General features: G+C 46.0%; 1 protein-coding gene across 22 annotated transcripts in view; it reads left to right on the forward strand.

The window, feature by feature from the left end:
* The window catches only part of LOC118507636 (TLD domain-containing protein 2), a 104428-nt gene that overhangs the window by 44393 nt on the left and 41934 nt on the right, over nt 1–18101 (forward strand). For 12 of the 22 annotated variants that reach the window (XR_004905679.1, XR_004905680.1, XM_036046363.1 and 9 more), the window contains 2 exons: nt 12603–13486; nt 17836–17907. The exons of 5 other annotated variants lie outside the window; for them this stretch is intronic. Coding sequence is in view for 15 of the 17 variants with exons in the window: in XM_036046363.1 (XP_035902256.1) it covers nt 12615–13486; nt 17836–17907 (944 nt within the window). In the remaining 2 variants the exon portion in view is untranslated. Of the gene's footprint in view, nt 1–12602; nt 13487–16500; nt 16962–17835; nt 17908–18101 lie in introns of those variants that run through there. 5 more of the 22 variants (XM_036046379.1, XM_036046378.1, XM_036046368.1 and 2 more) reach the window with 3 other exon arrangements.

Below are 18101 nucleotides of genomic sequence, written 5' to 3' on the forward strand. Positions count from 1 at the left end.
TTATGGCCCTGTGCTTGGCGGAAGGGATTTAGACCGGGTGGCACGCAATTGTGCTTAGAAGTACCGGGGCGTAGGGAAACCGAACCGAATGTTGGGACTGTGCACCATTACCTCCATCAATAATCGTGACCGGTTTGCGTTGTGTCCGGCATATTCCCCATTCCCGTTTTGGGCAGACGAAGATGAACGGATGATCTACCGAAGAAAGTCTTGTTTGGTCGTATCATCGCTGTGTCATCTACATATGTTGTAGGAAGCGGACAGTGGTCATTTTTTGTCTATAGGAAACTAATTAACACTAATTGGCCTTAATTCCGGAAGAAGAAAAAGGCCCTCTAGTATCCAGAGCAAACTAGATTATGATCGCTCCTTGCTGATGAATTCTTCAAACACACACACACACTGCAGCCTCGATCAGTTCCGCGATCATAATACAATTTTTATGGTGCTCCAACAGTCAAGCTGTTAAAAATCTTGTTCATTCCAAAATTTGAACAACACTGCCGGCATGCGCTCTGTCCCAATAGAGCACGCATCCTCGAATGGTCGGAAGCCGTTAGCCGATACAACTTCCCCACGTCATAGCACCGTTTGGCTAACGCTGGACACAATTTGAAATCTGGTTTTACAACAGCATCCCGGCAACTTCGCTCCATCCCATCCACACACCGGACAACTTCCCACTCTTCCGTTGTCATATTTGCTCTCTCGTCCACGAGCAACTGATCGCGAGTTTTGCCCGCGCATGCTCTGGTCTGTGTGTTGGTGGTGGGTTGCAGGTTTTGTGTTGTGTTCGATTCGGTTTGTTGATTTTTTTCCTCTTTCCTGTTTACTTCGCTGCAGGGCTGCTGCATTCACACGAGTATATGATTCAACTAACCCGACCGACCGACCGACCGGCCCCATCGAATTGGTAACCTTCTCGCGATCGCGAGTGCCCAAGTGCCAAGCCCGCGTAAACCTGTCGTGTGGCGACTTCTTCGACAACGGTTCCATGGGGGTAAAGTCTAGAGAGAAAAAATAAATATGGACTCTGCGAGCGGCGTGCGCCTGGAACGTGGTGCCGTCGGATTAGTGGGTCCACAGCACGTGGAGCTACGCAGGGTGCTTTTTTTTATTGGTTAGCCCCGTAGGCTGTGATGCTCGTAGCGTTGGTATATTCTTGAAAAGGGTCGAATTCTTGAAACGATAGTAAAATATACGAACGAGATTTTATGCAAATTTGTGGGGGCCTGTGAGCTTTACGAAATTATATTAATGGGCAGAATTTCCCACGATTTTGGCTAGCTGGAATAGCTAGTAGAAGCAATAGAATAAAAGATGCTGGTCTGGTGCTAGCTTTTGGATACCTTTCAGGATGTGATCATCAGCTATAAAGCGGAATGTTCAGGCATAGATCGCTGAAGAGATTTTTACCATCTGCTCGTAGAAAATTCCATAGGAATTTTACGCTTTTGACTTTTGAGTGTTTAAGATTGTTAGTCTGACATTTTCTTTGAGGCCTAGTACTCTGCACCATATTTCATACCACTAGGAAGGCAACTGATGTCTCGCTACTTCGCTGAAGGCCAAAGTCTTCACACCAAAATAATGCTCCAGTGTTGTACGGTTGCAAGCAACGGTGTATACCGAACGCACCAGAAATGCTGAGGTGTAAGTGCTGACCTGACGATAGCGGCTGGAAGCATAAATGGCCTAGAAGTGGTCGAAAGGTGATATGTTTGCTTTTCGATTTCGAAACGATGGATTAGGATTGAACGCGCTTGAATGGAGAGGCACGACCTAGGGACGGGTTTTTCGAGATCATCGTCAAAGGTGGAAACATCACCCAGCTGGAACTGGTTTGGAACATTCCGATCTCTTAAACCACCTCCGGTAGAAAAGCATAAAGCTCTTACAATCGATTACCTGAGAAGCCGATGAGTTCGTAGAACAATAAATAGAAATTAAGATAAAAACGGGTTTAGTTAGCAGCTTGTGACTGGTTTTTCTCGACTGATCTCAGGGTTTTTTTTCTGAACTTCTACAAAAGTTTCTGATCTTTGTAAGAACAAAGAAAAAATAAGCATATTTTTCCCATTTGTTAAAATGCGTGACTGAAATCTGCTTCTCGGCAAGATAGTCAACAGTTTTTTTTTTCGGGAAATCCCAACATAAAGAATTCGTATTGGAATTTCGCCCCAGGCAAGATGAGATGCCCACTACTTCACACCAGAGAGCATCAATTAATATCCTTTACACTCGGAGCTTGGTTACCTTTTTTAATCCTGGAACTGGTTCGCCTCACTACTACCATACTCACTAGGTCTCTCGGACGCGACGTGTCACTTTAGCGATACAAATTGGCCCTTCTTCTAATGTCCATAATGACGCTTTCGCTTCGTCCGCAGCGCGACACGACGGCGATGCGTGCATGGATTTGCACGCGTGAAAAATGCCCCTTCTTGACCCTTTTTCTGTGCAAAGTGCGCCACGCGCAACCTTCGCGAATAGTTCCGATTCCATTGCACCCTGACCGGATTTCCTCCTCTGTTCGCGTTCTAGCTCGCTACACGAGCGAATAATAGCAAATGGGTATATAAAAAAAGGAAATCAACACACACACACACACAATCGTTTTGCGTATTGCGTGAGGCAATGTGGGCTTCGGCTAGTGACATCAAGATGCTAACGCCACGGTTTACGATTCATATGCGGTGGTGAAAAAAAAATGGTTTGTACATCGTCGCTCGGTCATGTATCAGCGGCAGTACGCCGCCGGAGCCACTGATCCGTGCCGCTGAAGCCCCGGCAGCGGCGGTTGAAACTGAAATTTTACCACCGGCCACTAATTAGCACCGGTTAGCGTTAATTATCGCTTCCTGAGTCCGCGGACACCGGCCTCCAAGATTGCTGTAAAGAGTTGAAAAGCCAACGACTAGTCGAATGAAAATATCACACTCATTTGCACACTTGGGGCCACGAAACAAAGCGCCCGGTGGTGATGTGCGGTTAGGCAGTCGTCTGGACGCGGGACTGTGCCCCTCCCCCCGTGTGCGGCATGTTTGCATTCAATGATGACGCTGTGATGAGATGAGAACACCTCACACGTTTGCAAGCGCAATCGAAAGCGAAAGGACAACAACATCTTCATCCGAGGTTAAGTAACTTATTTAAGATCGATTGGAAACCTTTTTTGTGTGTGTGTGTGTGTCTGTGGCTTTGTTGAGTGATCTTTAAAAGCTATCTGGTTAATGGACGTGATGGACAATGAATGGCACAAACCAGTAGAACTAAAAGCTTCCAAAGATGGCGTCTTTAAATATGGCTGTGTTGTTTCTTAAAGAATTATAATATTATTGCTTTTTTTGTTAACGTTTTACAATTTCTCCTGAGACTCAACGAATGTCTGAACGCATGCCAATGGGACGGTAAATAATCCGTGGTTCCCACGCAAATGCAAACATCATAAATGGAGCTTGATTTTTACTAGCCCGTAAGCAGTAAAAACTGCACTTCGCGCACCCCAACCTTCACAATCCCTTTTCGAGCGACGGGTTTAAAGGCTGGTGCCTGTGCGCTGGTGGACTCCTCGTTGCACGCCATACGACAATCACCGCGCTCGCTACCAGACCGTAAACTCGGGGCTTAAAGTGCATTCTCATGGATATTGTAAACATAAAAGTAAAACATTGTCGATTCTTAAGAAATTGTTCGCTGCACTTGTGCGCTATAACGTTCAACATGCCGTTACATGACCTCCACATGTCTTGCACTCACACGATGAAGACCGCACTGGGCCTGGAATGTCAGGTGCGAAAATAATCACCCTAATTCTTCGCACTTCTTCGTCCCACGGGATTCTGGTGGTCCCAGTAACGAATAAACCACTCCGGGAGCTCCAGGTACCCTCGACGGGAGGTTTCAATTTGCGATTGCAGTTCAGCTTGCAGTTATCATATTACACTCTGTCATGTGCATCGATGGGACCATTGATTCGTGGTTTTCCGGAAATGTATAGCCGGGTGTATGCAATTCGCTTGGAGGAACCTTCGGAAAAAGTTTCCCTTGTTTTTGGTGAGGGAGATATTAATCACATTTGATGTTGACACCTCACAAAAATCTGATCATAGTTGACCTGAACTTCACAAGCTCTAACACAATCTATTTGCGACGATAACAAGATAACCGAGCTTACCGCTCTACAGCAGTGTGTCTATGTAGGAATGGATGCTTCGATTAAGACTAAACAGGTTCCCCGAGTTTGGTTCCAGACTTATTCAGTTTAATAATGATAAATATCTTCAAACGAACCAAGTTTGTGTTTTTACAACAGCTACTATTTTCGCTACTTTTTTATCCTCGAGTTAATGTTTGAGGATTCTATCATTCTGAGAATTCTTCGGCAAGTTCAGTTCTCCGAAGGTAGTCTTGCCAAAGGGAAATAAAAAGTCAGATTTTTATATTTAATTCATAGTCCATTGCATGTACATCATCGGGGGCGTCACACCCGACCGACCGACAGTGGAATGTCGTTGCTATTGACCACAGCTGGTGCGCAGACGGAACCACCCGATGCAATGATATCACTGCAAACTAACACCATCTAATGATGGTAGTAGAGCGTTGTTGTAGCTGCTGGTACAACCACCGCTACAAACTAACATGAGCGCAGCAGCAGCAGCAGCAGCAGCAGCAGCAGCAGCAGCAGCAGCAGCTACCTCAAGCCCCTGTGATTGCAGTTTTGTACGCTGACAAGAGGTTGACCTTGGCGGTTCTCGGCTACGCTTACACGCTTTGGCTGTTGTTCTAGGTTCCAACGCCACGCATTCTCACACATGAGCGAGCTGCGTTCTAGCACATGGTGCTCCGCCTCGTTGTGCCAGGGTACACATAACCAAAGAAACCGGTATCTTTGCACCAGCTCGGTTGTGGCGTTGAGGGGTCCAAAATGAGCACAATAAAGCCGAACCAGGTGGGAGAGATGGCCTATGAAAACTGGGTGCCGTGGTCCAAATACGTCTGTTTATGTGGCACTTGGATGTGATCGTAAACGTTTGCTAAGATCTTATTATTTAGGATTTTCGCCATAGAACAGGAAGAACGTTGTGCAAAGACCGAACCAAACCTGAGGTACGGTGAAAAAAATATTACACCTACCTACCAAGGAAAGCTACAAAAGTAGCAGCAACCACATCGCAAAAGCACACCCCTTTTCAAGCCGGCACGGTAACCAGGAAATAACAAATATTTTTTGTTGATTCAACAGCTCAAAGAATAACATCACCGCTGGCGGGGACGTTCTACCAATCTCTTCTTACGTGCCTGGTACTTCAAGAAAGAAGGTGGTCCGTGAGCTGATGACAGCATTAATAAAAACTGTTTACGTTCTCGTTTTAGGCGGGGGGGCCCGTTCGTTTAATTAGTGCCGGATGAGCTCATCCCAGTGGTTGTGTTGGGTCGACGCTCTGCTTTGATTTTGGGGCCGCAAATCGGCGGGATTTGGATCCTTTCCCAAACAAACAGTTGCACTAAAATCCTCCGAAAAACAATATTTTCTTTAGTCATCTTTTAGATCCGCAAATAAGGCAGCTTGAATGAAAATGTGACGTGTTGGTTGCATTGCACACTGTTGTGGTTGGTCGGCCGAGACTGCGACACATATGACGTGGTGCGGTAGAACTTTTCATCAGCCACAGCAAGTGCAAGGCCGGTTACGATCGAGGAACCCACGTGGGGTGTCCTCGACGGTTGACTGCGATGGTTGGTAATTAAAGTTAAAACGTGCCTCGTGGCGTTTTTTGTGCTGCCATTCGCTACGCGCACGCTTGATTTCGTGTGTTCTTAGAAAGCATCTGGTAATCTATAATTGAACATGGCCGAAGGTTGGAAGGTTTTGGGAAAAGGTTAGTAAATTGATTTAATTTTGTGAAAGGACTCACCGATTAATCAACTTAAAACACATTTGGAGCGTTCCAGCTATTTGCGAACTCACCGTTAGTGTGGTTTCTCTCTCTCTCTCTCCATTGGTTCTGCACAAATGATCAACCTTCAAAATCTGCCGTGATCTTACCTTGAGCAATGCAAAAAGACACATGTGAAGCTATTTATTTTATTTCTTCGTATTATGAAGCCCCCACCATACCTCGAAGTGACGCTTGGAGCCTGACGAGAGCCGCTCAAGAACTAATGCCAACCGAGAAGGACCGGCTTCGTTAATGGTCGTACCACCGCTGCTTAGGGCTGCCGAACGTGTGGCACACTACTGCGTTAAGTGAAGCGAAGGCTATCGGCTTCACGGTTGTCTAATCGAAACTGGAATAGAACATTTTTGCCACTTGTTTTCTCGCTCGTCAGGTGGAGTTGGAGATCGTTTTTCTTCTCTTTTTTGTGTTTCTTGACGCCCTACTTGACCTTTTACCGGTATGGTCAAGACATCCGAAGACAAAAAGCTGTGAATAAGACATGCCAACTCTTCGCTATCCCTTAAAACAGGGAACGCTATTTTGAGTCCGAAGTTAACGTTTACCAAATTAATCTTGTGTAAAATGTTACAACACGCGAGAATAAAATAAATGTTCAACATTCTCCCTTCATAACGGCTATCACTGATGCATCGGAACGGACGGCGCAATTACTCCCCCGAACGGCGGTGTGAAAGCAGCGAAACCCTCCCAAAACATCTTCCTCGATGTACATCACGTTTACTTTCACGATCGTATGACGCCTGGCACATGGTTCACCTGTGCACTGCCGTAGCTTGTTGTAGCTCGCCGACTAAAAATACACTTACGATGCACATCGCGAATGTGTACCGTGTGCAGTGTGAATGCACCTTACTGCAATACCATCGCTCGATCTTCGTCGCCACTAGCCCATCCCTCCCGGTTCCTCACCACCAGCAGGGCCACTCGAGTGCCGACCCGTGCTTTAACCATTTCTGGCCTGTGGCCAAACTTGCACCGGCACCTTACTGGCAAATGCACCCGCGGCTCGCTGTCGATCGGACGTCCATCGGTGCAGGAATCGGAGTAAAATATGATGAAATCGTGCCTCCCCCGAAAAAAAAAAACACATGCGGCTCTTGCGGCCACCATCAAGCAGGGCAAACGACGCCAGCCAGTGGGAAAAGAAAATGCAAAAGCGAAAACAAATGTTGTGACAGTGAAAAGTGACAACTTTTCCTTTAAATTTTCTAGCCCCCCAAAGGAGGGGTTTGGGTTGGGGCTGAGTGCGTGCGTGGTTGGGTGCAGTAGGAGGAAGGTTTTGTTGTTGACGGTGGCTGGCTGAGTCGGCGTTGGAAAGCGAAAGTATTACACCACTGCGTAATGTTGAGGAATAGTTGATGATTGTTGGAAGACATTGTTGGGGTTGCTGAATTTATTTTTAAATCTTTACTTAAAACGTCTATGGTGATCCTTGTTTGGGGTTTAGGTACAACATCCAAAGGTGAAGATTTAATCTTTATGTGATTAGAAGAAACTTCATAAGGTCTTGGTCTTCCAGTTTCTGGAGCTTCCTTAACACAAATTACCTTTTGGCATATTAGTAAAATCAGTCCAGCGTGCGAAGAGTCCTATTCAAAATGAGATTTGATGATACAACTCAGCAACTAGCGCCGCTAGCAACTACACTAACACACCATCTGAGCATTGCTTCATATTGCGCACGACAAAAAGCACCAGCTCACGTGATCGAACGAATGGGTTCACGCACTCTCCATCAAAATTACTGCTCCCAGCGCACCACTGCGGGGAACACAAGCAGGGTTGAAACAAAATCCTTCAGGGCTGGGTTAAGGTATATCGGTCAACTGCTGTTTGTTTTTCGTCATTTTATTTTTCCACACCGCACACCAGCACCAGGGGTGTCTCGTCGAATTAAGATATCGAACGGCATGGTTGCCCATTTCGGTTGCCGTCGCGTCCATGCCGGCGTTGACCGGTTGCAACAAACCTTGGAAGGGTTATGCCGAAGGTTACGACGAAAGTGGAACGGAAATGAAGGGTCTCACATGCGTGTGACACCTCCACGCACGTGTGTCACAAAGTCCGGTCCGGCTGCTTGCCGACTGTCGTCCCAGCCGAACTCCACGGGGTCCCAGCCGAACTCCATTTCGAGCCGGATAGTGTAATCAGCGTTATTTTTTATTTTATTTTTATATTTTTGCACCGCCCAACAGTGTACCTCGGCGGAACAAAGAGCGACCGATTTTATTCGGCAAGAGGCGGGCTTTGCTTCGTGAAAAAATGCGTCTTTCCATGGGCATGCTTATTCTAATTGCTGGCAGTTACCAATTAAACGTGACCGCTCTATCAACTGCCCCGGCGGGACAGTTGGTTATCATCAGGCCAAGTGGCTGCTTGTTGGATGCCAAGCTTAACCTGCCGAGCGGTAAGAATACGTCCTTGTCCAACGGAAGGACGGGCCCTGGAATCGTAAATTCAGCTACAAAACGAGCGGGGTGGTTTTTGTGTCTACTAAAACAGCTCTAATTATGCCCCTTTTGTACTGTTATTTAACCGGGTATGGGTTAATGGGTGTCTTACATTCTTTGACTGTTGCAGATTGACGTAATGGCAATAAAGTAATAACATATACATTACTTTCATTATATTTTATTTCATCAGTTTAGGGAAGAAATGAGAGCCTCGCTTCCCTCCACAAAGCAGAAGGAGTTATTAGGCAGTCTGAAACCCAATCTGAAACGTCCATTAGGCTTTTTGATTGATACAGCCTAGCTCCGCCAACATTTCCATCTCCGTCAATTGTATAGAAATTATGCGAGCCACATATAAAAGCCAGCAAATGACTTTCTGCATGCGAACTCCATTTCACGCCATCGATTAACATTGAACATCGGGATCATCAAGCAGCCGTGTTGCCCTTGTGTCCCTAGCCGCGGTAATGATAGTCATATTTCATACGAAGGCGATCCATTAGCCTTTTGTGTGGGTCCAGCCTGCCAGCCACACTATCATCGGGACAATGTCCTAATGGGGGGGGGGGGGGAGGACCCTACTGGTACGGTCGGGCATTATTATGTCCAGCCATTGTTGCTCGCGAACGCCCCGCGAAGTGTCCGTTGGTCTAAAGTCGCGTGGCGTTCCCTTCGACATGAATCGAATGCACCGGGCATGTGGCATGGCACCCAGCATATGCAGTGATGCAACGTGGCTATAGCCGACGGTAACCAAACAACGCGTTTCGTGCCTACTCACACCACGGACTGGCCGCGTGCGCCACCGGGCTTGGGCGCTAAGATTAATCAGTACTTACACAATTTACAGTATTTCGTAATTTTCATATTTGCTTCTTCACACTCGTTCATAACACACGGCGGCGCGGCATTTGGCGTGCGTTTCGGCGTTTGGTGTGTAATACTGCTTCTTCCACCATCGGAATCGGAATCGCTCAAGGAGGGACGAAATCGACTGATGGAGGGAGAACCGGGTGCGTGTGTGTTCTCTCTCGCTCTCTTCGATTTTTCCGTACGGGGTTTTCTTCCAAATCCAATTTTACTGCTGTTGTGAGCGGTCGAAATCGATTTCGTTGTAATCATGTTACAGAAATAGTTGTGTGTGTTACGTCGATCGAAAGGAAAAGATTTCGTTCTTATTCTTCCACTTCCTGAACCCTGTATCCGTTTAACGAACACGGGCGCATTTGCAAAACGCGTGCTTGCTGTTGCTGCCTTGCATTCCACCGCTATACCGCACGGTGCAACGATTCGATGCACATATGGAACGCATTAAATGCAGACATTAAGCAACCTGTAACTGGCGGTGGTGCTTTGATGTTCGAAACAGAGCGAAAAAAATGCAGGGCTGCAAATGTGTTTAAATGGTTTGCAAAACGCCAGGCTGAAATTAAATCTGCAAGAACACGGCTAACACTAGGATTACCAATGTTGGCTTTATGCAATTTATAGTTATTTCGTGAAGGTTTATTTTCTTTAGGAAGAACCTCAGTCACTTAGCGCTTTGTGGAAGATGTTCGTAAAGTTATTACTGAAAGAGATTAATTATCGCCAGTCAGATAATTATTCTCATTTGCATTGCGAGAATTAAATCTTCCATCGGCAATATTTAACGCGTGTTAAGATCAGTTTATTGGAAAATATTTCATTAAAAGAAAATGAGCTTCAATTTTATTTCCTCTTTCCTTTTAATGGGCTACAATTAAGATAAGAAGATAACACTGGTTGGTTTCCTGCTCATTTTTCATTCCATTTTTCTTTCCCCTTTACCCACTGAACGTGACGAGAGAAAGATTTAATAATAAAACTTTAAATTAAATAGCTATTTCACGCATTGTTAGCAACGAATTGGTGATTTTCAAATGTTTCCTTCACTGCACATGCACTTTGTCCAATCTTTTCCCGTACTTTGAGTGCTTGCAGAATCTAACAGTGACGCGTGTGTACTATTTTTGTCCCACGGTATTAGCAGAACGTGCTTGTGGAATGCATTTGCGCGAACTGCGTTCAACCACGTGCCACCAACCTGTTGTTGTCCACGCGAAAGCAAATTGAAAAGGCAACAAAACCCATTGCTTTTGATTAGGAAGCGACGCGTTTTCTGTATTATTTTTAAATTGCGTTCATTTCCATAGCTGATCGCTTCATCGATCGATCACGGAAGTAAGGGGGTAGTGCACCAATTATCGCGACCGACGGGGAGCCGGTTTGCTTTTCCAACTGGAAACGTTTTGCGTCGTTCTAGGCAAAACCGTCGCTTTAATGATTGCTGATGAGGAAATAGTTCATCATTGATTGTTGTGTTGTGTTGCGAAGGCGAAGGCAGTTTTCGGTTTCGTTCCAGTGCATACGGGAAATGGACTGTTAGGAACGTACTGTTATTTTCCTGAAGGAATTTTCCATAATTTCTCGGTGTGTTCTTGCTTCAAACATGAATTGGTTATTTATTTAACAACTTGCTCCATTCATTTCTCGTTGGATAAACAAATTTTAATTTTTGCAAAACAATTCTATTTTAATTAATTAACTTACCTTCGATCCCCACAATGCAATGGCTCCCATTAGGTGAACCCCATTAGCCGGTCGATAGATTCAACAATTGAAGCCATGTGCAGACGAAACGAAACATTCAAATTCAAATGCTCCGCCGCCGCACCATGTGTGTTCGCAGCTCCATTGCACGATATTTCATTCCACTACAGTGTGTTTTGATTTGATTTCGATCGATTTTTCCGATTTGTATTGTACCGCTGCTTCATTTCCTTCCCCCCTTTCGTGCGTTCTGCTCTCGGTATTCGAGCGTCAAACTACAGCGACGATACATTGTTGTTAATGGCGAAAGAATTGAAGAAGCGGCAAAGCTAATCCCAACCAATAATGTTATTCGATATACTCTATGGAACCGCTGGGGGCTGGTATATGTATGGCGGTTCGGTATGTGGCAACAACAAAACACAGAGGAAACGGGCCGCGGTTTCCAATTACACGGGCAACCAGATGCCCAAAAATTCCACTGTTCAACAGGCCCGCGCGCCTTGTGTCGAATATCGTCGATGCACCGGATTACGCGGTTCCATCAGAGATGGAAAAGGGGAAAACGGGACGTGGCTGGTTGAAGTTTTTGGAATGGTTTAATAGAATTGCCAGCAAATATTTACCATGCGTTTGATGTTAGACCTACGACAAGTAAAAACGCGATAACCCGACGGGCATGGTGCGGGCATGCAACAGATGGTGGACGTGTTGTTTGAGCAACCGATGAGAAAAGTTAATGATTGATATTTATTTCAATCAATTTTGCGATTGAAACATAAAGCCCCATATTGTTGCTTCATTTGAAACTGTGAAGAAAAAAAACGTTGTAATGTCGGCCAGAGGGTTATCCCGGGGTGCATTGGTTCATTTGGATGTGCTCTAGCTTTTCACACGTGTCAAACCAGCAGCAGCATTTAATTTCCTGCCTTATTATTAGCTAAACGGCAGTCTGTTTAAACCAAACCAGCCACATGTAACCACAAAACCAGCCATAGAGCATAGGAAAACCGCAACCGTTCCGGTGAAGCCTCTTGATTGGCTGTCTAAAGAAGCATGCTCATGCTCATGCCACACACATCACACACGTGCACAAAGAGGGGTAAAATAATTAATTTTATAGCATCCTTCGATCTTTGAAGACGAGCGACTATCGAACGAAGCGAAGGCCTCAAGAGTGGCGTTGTGCAAAGACACGCTTTTGGAAGCCCTGCCGGCACACAAATTCCACTCACAAACGGCTTGTTTGACCTTGTCCGCAGAAGTAGCGTCTTCCTACTGTTCATACCGTATCTACAACAAAACGTGACCACTCAAGACCGTGTGTCCGTGCGTGTAGGCCTTAAGGGCCCGTTAACATCTTACACGCCTCTAGAACATGCGGTTCTTGAGGTTTTCCTTGGCATGTCGGTACGAAGCTTTTCATCATCAACAAACCAAAACTTCCTAACGCTATAAACTTCAGGAAGCACAGTACAATCGTTTGCACAGGTTCATTTTATCGATGGTTCTTCGATGGTTAGTTAATTTTTTTTTCCTGCAGCAGCTTTACCATTGTCTCACCCCGTTCCGATCGGGTACTGTTTTGCTTACCTTTCCCTCTGTGCTGCAGACCACATCAGCCATGACCAGCATATTAACCGCGCCGGGCAAGTACCGGTCGCGGAAGGACTATAGTACCGGCTCGATCCCGACACTAGTATCACTGGACGAAGAATCTAGTCTCTCGACAACGACCACGACCTCGGTTTGTAGCGATACCGTGCTGCTGCATAGCTTACGGACGGCCAGCAGCTCGGGTACGAGCTCGAATGGCAGCAACGGTAGCGGTAGCACTGGTAGTAGCACCAACAACAACAGCAACGCTATGAACATCAAAAATGGACTCTCCACAAAACCGCCACGGCGCAGTTCGCTAGGTTTGGCCCTGCTCGGCGGTGGATCGCGTAGCAGTAGTAGTTCCAATGGTACGGAGAAAAGCAACAAACGACGAAGCTCGATCGCGGTCGTCTTTCTTGGCGGTGGTCGTAAAGACTCCAAATCGTCCGGATCATCCGTGTCCTCCGGCTCGAGCAACGGTCATCATCACAGCCACAACGGCCATTCGATCAGTACCATCCCGGAAAAGTACATCAAGACGGGTGAATCGGATATCGAGAACGATGCACCGAACACGGACACGTTCGTGATGTTGGGCGAACCGGGTTCGAACGGATCTCAGCATCAGGACGCGTACGGTGGTGCCCCGGGATATGACAAGAAGCGCCGACGGTCATCGTCCTGGCAAACAAAACTTGAACGACGACGCCGCAAGGGTATGATGGCATCGCTCGATGGGAGTGACACGATGCAGCAAGACTCGGCCAGTTTTAGCAGCTTCGGATCGGTGCACGGGCTCGATTCGTCACCGTACGGGTCGGGACCTGCGGGCAAATATGGGCGCGAAAAGCGTCACTCTTGGTGGAACATCTTCGTGCCGGATAATCTTAAGCAAAGGTGACTATCTGGCTTTCTAGGGATTGTTTGGAAGAAACAAGGATCGATCGTTAAACTTTACCAACGGTGTTCTGTGGTTTGTATACAGCTTAATGCAGATGCCAGCGTTCCTAACAAGGGAAAAAACACATTCGCGTTAAAACGGAAGTAACATCATACTGTCTGGTCAATGCACTGCAGGCAGTGTGATACGTCACCATCACGGTCCACCAACGTTTAACCATTCACTTGACAAAACACTAACTGGAAGTCGTCTGTCTTCGTCACTTGACAAACACGCCAGCGTCTTCTACCTGCACAACATCTCTGTCTGTGCTGAGAGCAACATAACGCACTGCTGCTGATTATTCAATCAACGCCCAGTACTTGAGATAGCTTAGATGATGTTATCTCTGCGATAGTAACGTATTTCATATCTCAAAGCTTCAAATGCATGTGTCAAGTAGTTGCACATGCCTCCGGTGCCTGTGCACTCGTCAATCTAACCCTGACCTATTTTCCATCGCGTGCATTGTTTTAGTGCGTTGACGATGCTCTGCTCACCTTCATCCGTTTCTGTCTTTAAAGCTCCAAATCTGTGGTACAGAAAATAGAAGTACACTGGTGTCATTTTGACGTCTTCTTATCAGCATCTTCATAGCTTGGTGAATCGGAAAAATTGTGCTGCACTGTACACGAAACAGTGTAACCTTTCGTGTCAAGTTACGGCCATGTCAGGCAGAAGTCACGTCGCTACGTCAGTTGTGTTTTCGGACGGGAAGCGTAGGCAACTTCTTGCCCGCACGTGTAGCGCGCCCTGCTTGATTGATCTCAATTCAATTCTAGCTTCGTGGGAGGCTGTTGTTCTTTTCGAGTTGTGTGCGGATTCTTAGAAATCGACCGAGACCGATTCTATTTGTTCACTTCCGTTTTTCGCCATTCGGGTGAAGGTTAGAGCATCCGTTCGGGGCGTTCGAGACTTGTCTACGTGACTGATGACAGGCAGAGCCTGCCGCATGCGTGACATCATACCATCGTGGCAATGGCTGACTACCCTTTTTGTGCAGGCCGGTTTCAGCCGTTGAATACTTTGGATCCGTTGTACTGGCAGAGCCGGTGTGGTTGATGTAATTTTTCCTCTAGTTTTTCCGCTCCCAGAAAGAAGGATCGCAATAAGATGTTGAGCACTTCATATCATTGCGAACTCACCGTTCAAGCTTTGCTTAGCTGTCGGACAACAAACGATGAAGGAAAAATGCCATAAAGTCGTGGTCCAATATCCCATTAGCGAGCTCGACATTTTGATTCTGACGTTAAGTTGGGGGATGAATCGATTGACTTTAGAATAGAACTCAACTTACCCGGTGCTCTCTGTTGGCGTAAAGCGCGGCGTGAAGATTGACGCTCGGGCCTTTCAATAAACCCTACGGTGGTGGATCTTTTTCTATGCACATTAGGAGGGTTGGCGAAGGATGATAATGTCAGATGAGCACTTGCGAAGTGCACTTCAGATTGCGTGCCGTACTCTTGTACGGTTTGAGCGTTGCTTCGATTCGCACGCGAGATATCTACAGCCTGTTGTAAAAATAGCTTCGAATCCAGCTATCTTTTTAACAGTTTTTTGCTATCATGACGACATGACAAGGATTCTACAACTGCATCGAGTGCCGATGATAAAAATATGATGATGCTATTATTTAAAAATCCTACCCAAAGTAACACGACATCCGTTCAAATCAATCACCTTTTTCACCGGTTTTCTTTGTAAACAATAGGAACTAATATATCTGCTTCATAATCAAGTCATCTTTGCGCCCACGTTTGCCAAAAACGGTATTAAATAACGTTATCATCGCACCATCTTTATCTTCGTTCTTCGGGTCGCAAAATAAATAGCGATAAATCATAACTTATCTTACCTTTCGATTGGACAGCCATCCTCAATCAGTGCGCCCAAGTCATTGTACGCTTGGCATGCCGGCACGTGGAATTCGTCGACGTGAATCACACATAATTTCCGGTGTAACATATGTTTGCATGTCATGTTCGAGGTCATATCACGCACAGGTGCACCGACAACGAGCTGCGTGTCCACAAAATTGATTGCAAGCAAGAGGACGCAATCCTAACCTGCCGACGCTAAATGCCAAGATGTCTAATGAAACTATTGGGTAAATATTTGAAAAATGTTATGCACTGCAAAGCCCTCGGTCGGCTCCCAGATTGCTGCATGGGTTTTTTTTTTACTCACAACAGCATTGGGAACGCAAACAAAGCACGGTCCACTGTTAATCCGTTGGTCCAACACTTGTTCCCTCATAAAAGGATTAACGATCACTCGAGCCCCGCGCTCGGGTGTCGGGCTGCGCGTTTCAGCAAACAGAGCCCTGGTGCCTGGTCGGCTTTGCTGCCCCGTCGACAGCAACCGCTTGCATCGGGTTCGATCCACTATCGGCGTTGAGATGCTCACGTGCCTCTCGGCAGGCAACACTTCAACCCGATACAGTAGGAACGAACACAGAGCAGCCACCCGAATCAAACGATTGCCCAAGGAAAAGAATTGAGTCGCACGATAATATTCAAACAAATGGTGAAGTAAAAAAACAACCAACACACATTGACGCATTCATTCTCACCTCACAGTGATGGTTGCATATCGTCCCACAGTCGTCGTCACTACTGTATGGGCTTGGATGTGTAGGTTTCGCTTCACCCGGCATAGATAAGCGGTCCAAGTCGGCTGTCAAGTGAAGTGGACCAGCCGCCACTGCAGGAATCAATATTTGGGATCACCTGCCTTCCTTCCTGCTGGCCTCCTGTGACCACCACCAGAGGTAGAGGAGCCTCCGCATGTGTCTTGTGGCTACGAAATCTTAAGCAGCACCCTTCCCAAACCGGGAACTTATCAGTAGACTATCATCGTGGTTTTGTGAGTGTCTGTCGTCGGTTTGCCCTCGGACGACGATCTCGTTATCGGTCGGGGACGCGTGATGGGCTGAGCGCGATCTCACCTACATTCTGCACCACTCGCGTTTGTTAGACCGGTCGCGTAGGTCACTGTATACGGGCGCGTACAATCTACCAGCATCAATAATCCCGTGAGGACATTTGCGTGTGTTCCTGTTTCGTTCCGAAATTGAAGTCTCCGCAGTTGACAGGAGTGCAGCAATGCAATGTGCATCGTTGTGTTGCAACTTAAGGCTTCTTAAGACCAGTGCTGTGATTACGGGAGAGATATCATTCAAAGTGATCAATTGCATTGCACGTGTGTCAACGGCAAACGTGCTTCAACTGTTCTGGATAATGCTTTGATCAGCTTTCTGTTGCAATTGACCAGTGATATAGACAGTATTTCACAGCTTGATGTAGAGAGAGAGAGTGAGACCTTGAATGTCTGTGTACCGGTGGTGTTGTGATACATGTGATACCGAACCAAAACGATGGAAAAGCCAAAGAAGATTAAAAATCACTTATCGAAATTTAAGGAGCACTATTGGTAAGCAACTCCGTTGCGGTGTAATAAGATAACACGCCTTGGATAGTCCCTCTTAATCCCATGATTCATCCGTCCGCTGTAGTCGTACGGATGTGTAGGATACATGTATTTCTTGAATCTTGTTTTGGTCTACATCATCTGGAAATAGGTGAAAAATCTACAAATCGAACATGTCACGAGGTTTAATTATATTGTGCTGCTCCAGTTCCAACCTCCAGTTTTTTTAGTCAGCTGTGCTTTGTAATTAGCTGTCGCCTATCGGGTGGAATATGATTTGATTGAATTCTGTTGCGCTCCGCCGACGTTGGCTATTTTGGTTTTGGGCTACGCCTTATCACGAACCCCCGCCGTCGGTGTAGGCTTTGCTCCAAACGAAATCGGACGATGCAACGAAACCATGGTGGTGTAGCGTAGAAAATAAGAAACATTTACCGATAGCGTAGCATACCAAGATTAGATGTGATGGTGGACCAGCAATGACATTACGGCACTCGACATTAAATGATTTGTTTTGTTCACCTGGATCAGCTCGTGACGGGACGAGCTTTTATTCATTTTCTTAGTTTTATGTTCCATTTTTCTTTATGTATCATTTTTCTTACCCACAGCTAACCCCTTTTTGCAGTTTAGTAATTTTGTTTTGTGTTTATTTTGTTTTTTTCTTTATTTGTTTTCTTTTCCTCACTTATGTTCCTGCATCCAATTTGTCCCACCTCGGTCATGAATGGCGCCCGCGACCTGTCTCTAATGGCACGCACGTTCACTATCCCGTACCGGTTTCGCCGTGTGTACGATTGATGGCACCATCCTGTCATCTTCATCATCCTCATCATCCTTCAATAAAATGCGCTCGTTGCGATTTCTTGGTGCACAGGACACGTAGAGCTAGTCAGGATGTGATACTGTCCAAGAGCTCCGACACTCTCAGTAGCCCACCGTACCGAAGGTTAGTTGTTTTTATTTAAATGTTTTTTTTTTTTTGTTGTGTTTTTGTTTTAATTCTTCATTTGAGTCATTAATTCATAATAACTTCATTAGTTTCTAAATATGACTATTAGTTCGATTACATCACATCCCAATTCTTCCTAGCTCCGTATTTGAATTGACACACCGGGCCAACAATTGATCGATTGATCGATT

Source organism: Anopheles stephensi, chromosome 2 (assembly GCF_013141755.1).
Source record: "Anopheles stephensi strain Indian chromosome 2, UCI_ANSTEP_V1.0, whole genome shotgun sequence".
Lineage (NCBI taxonomy): Eukaryota > Metazoa > Arthropoda > Insecta > Diptera > Culicidae > Anopheles > Anopheles stephensi.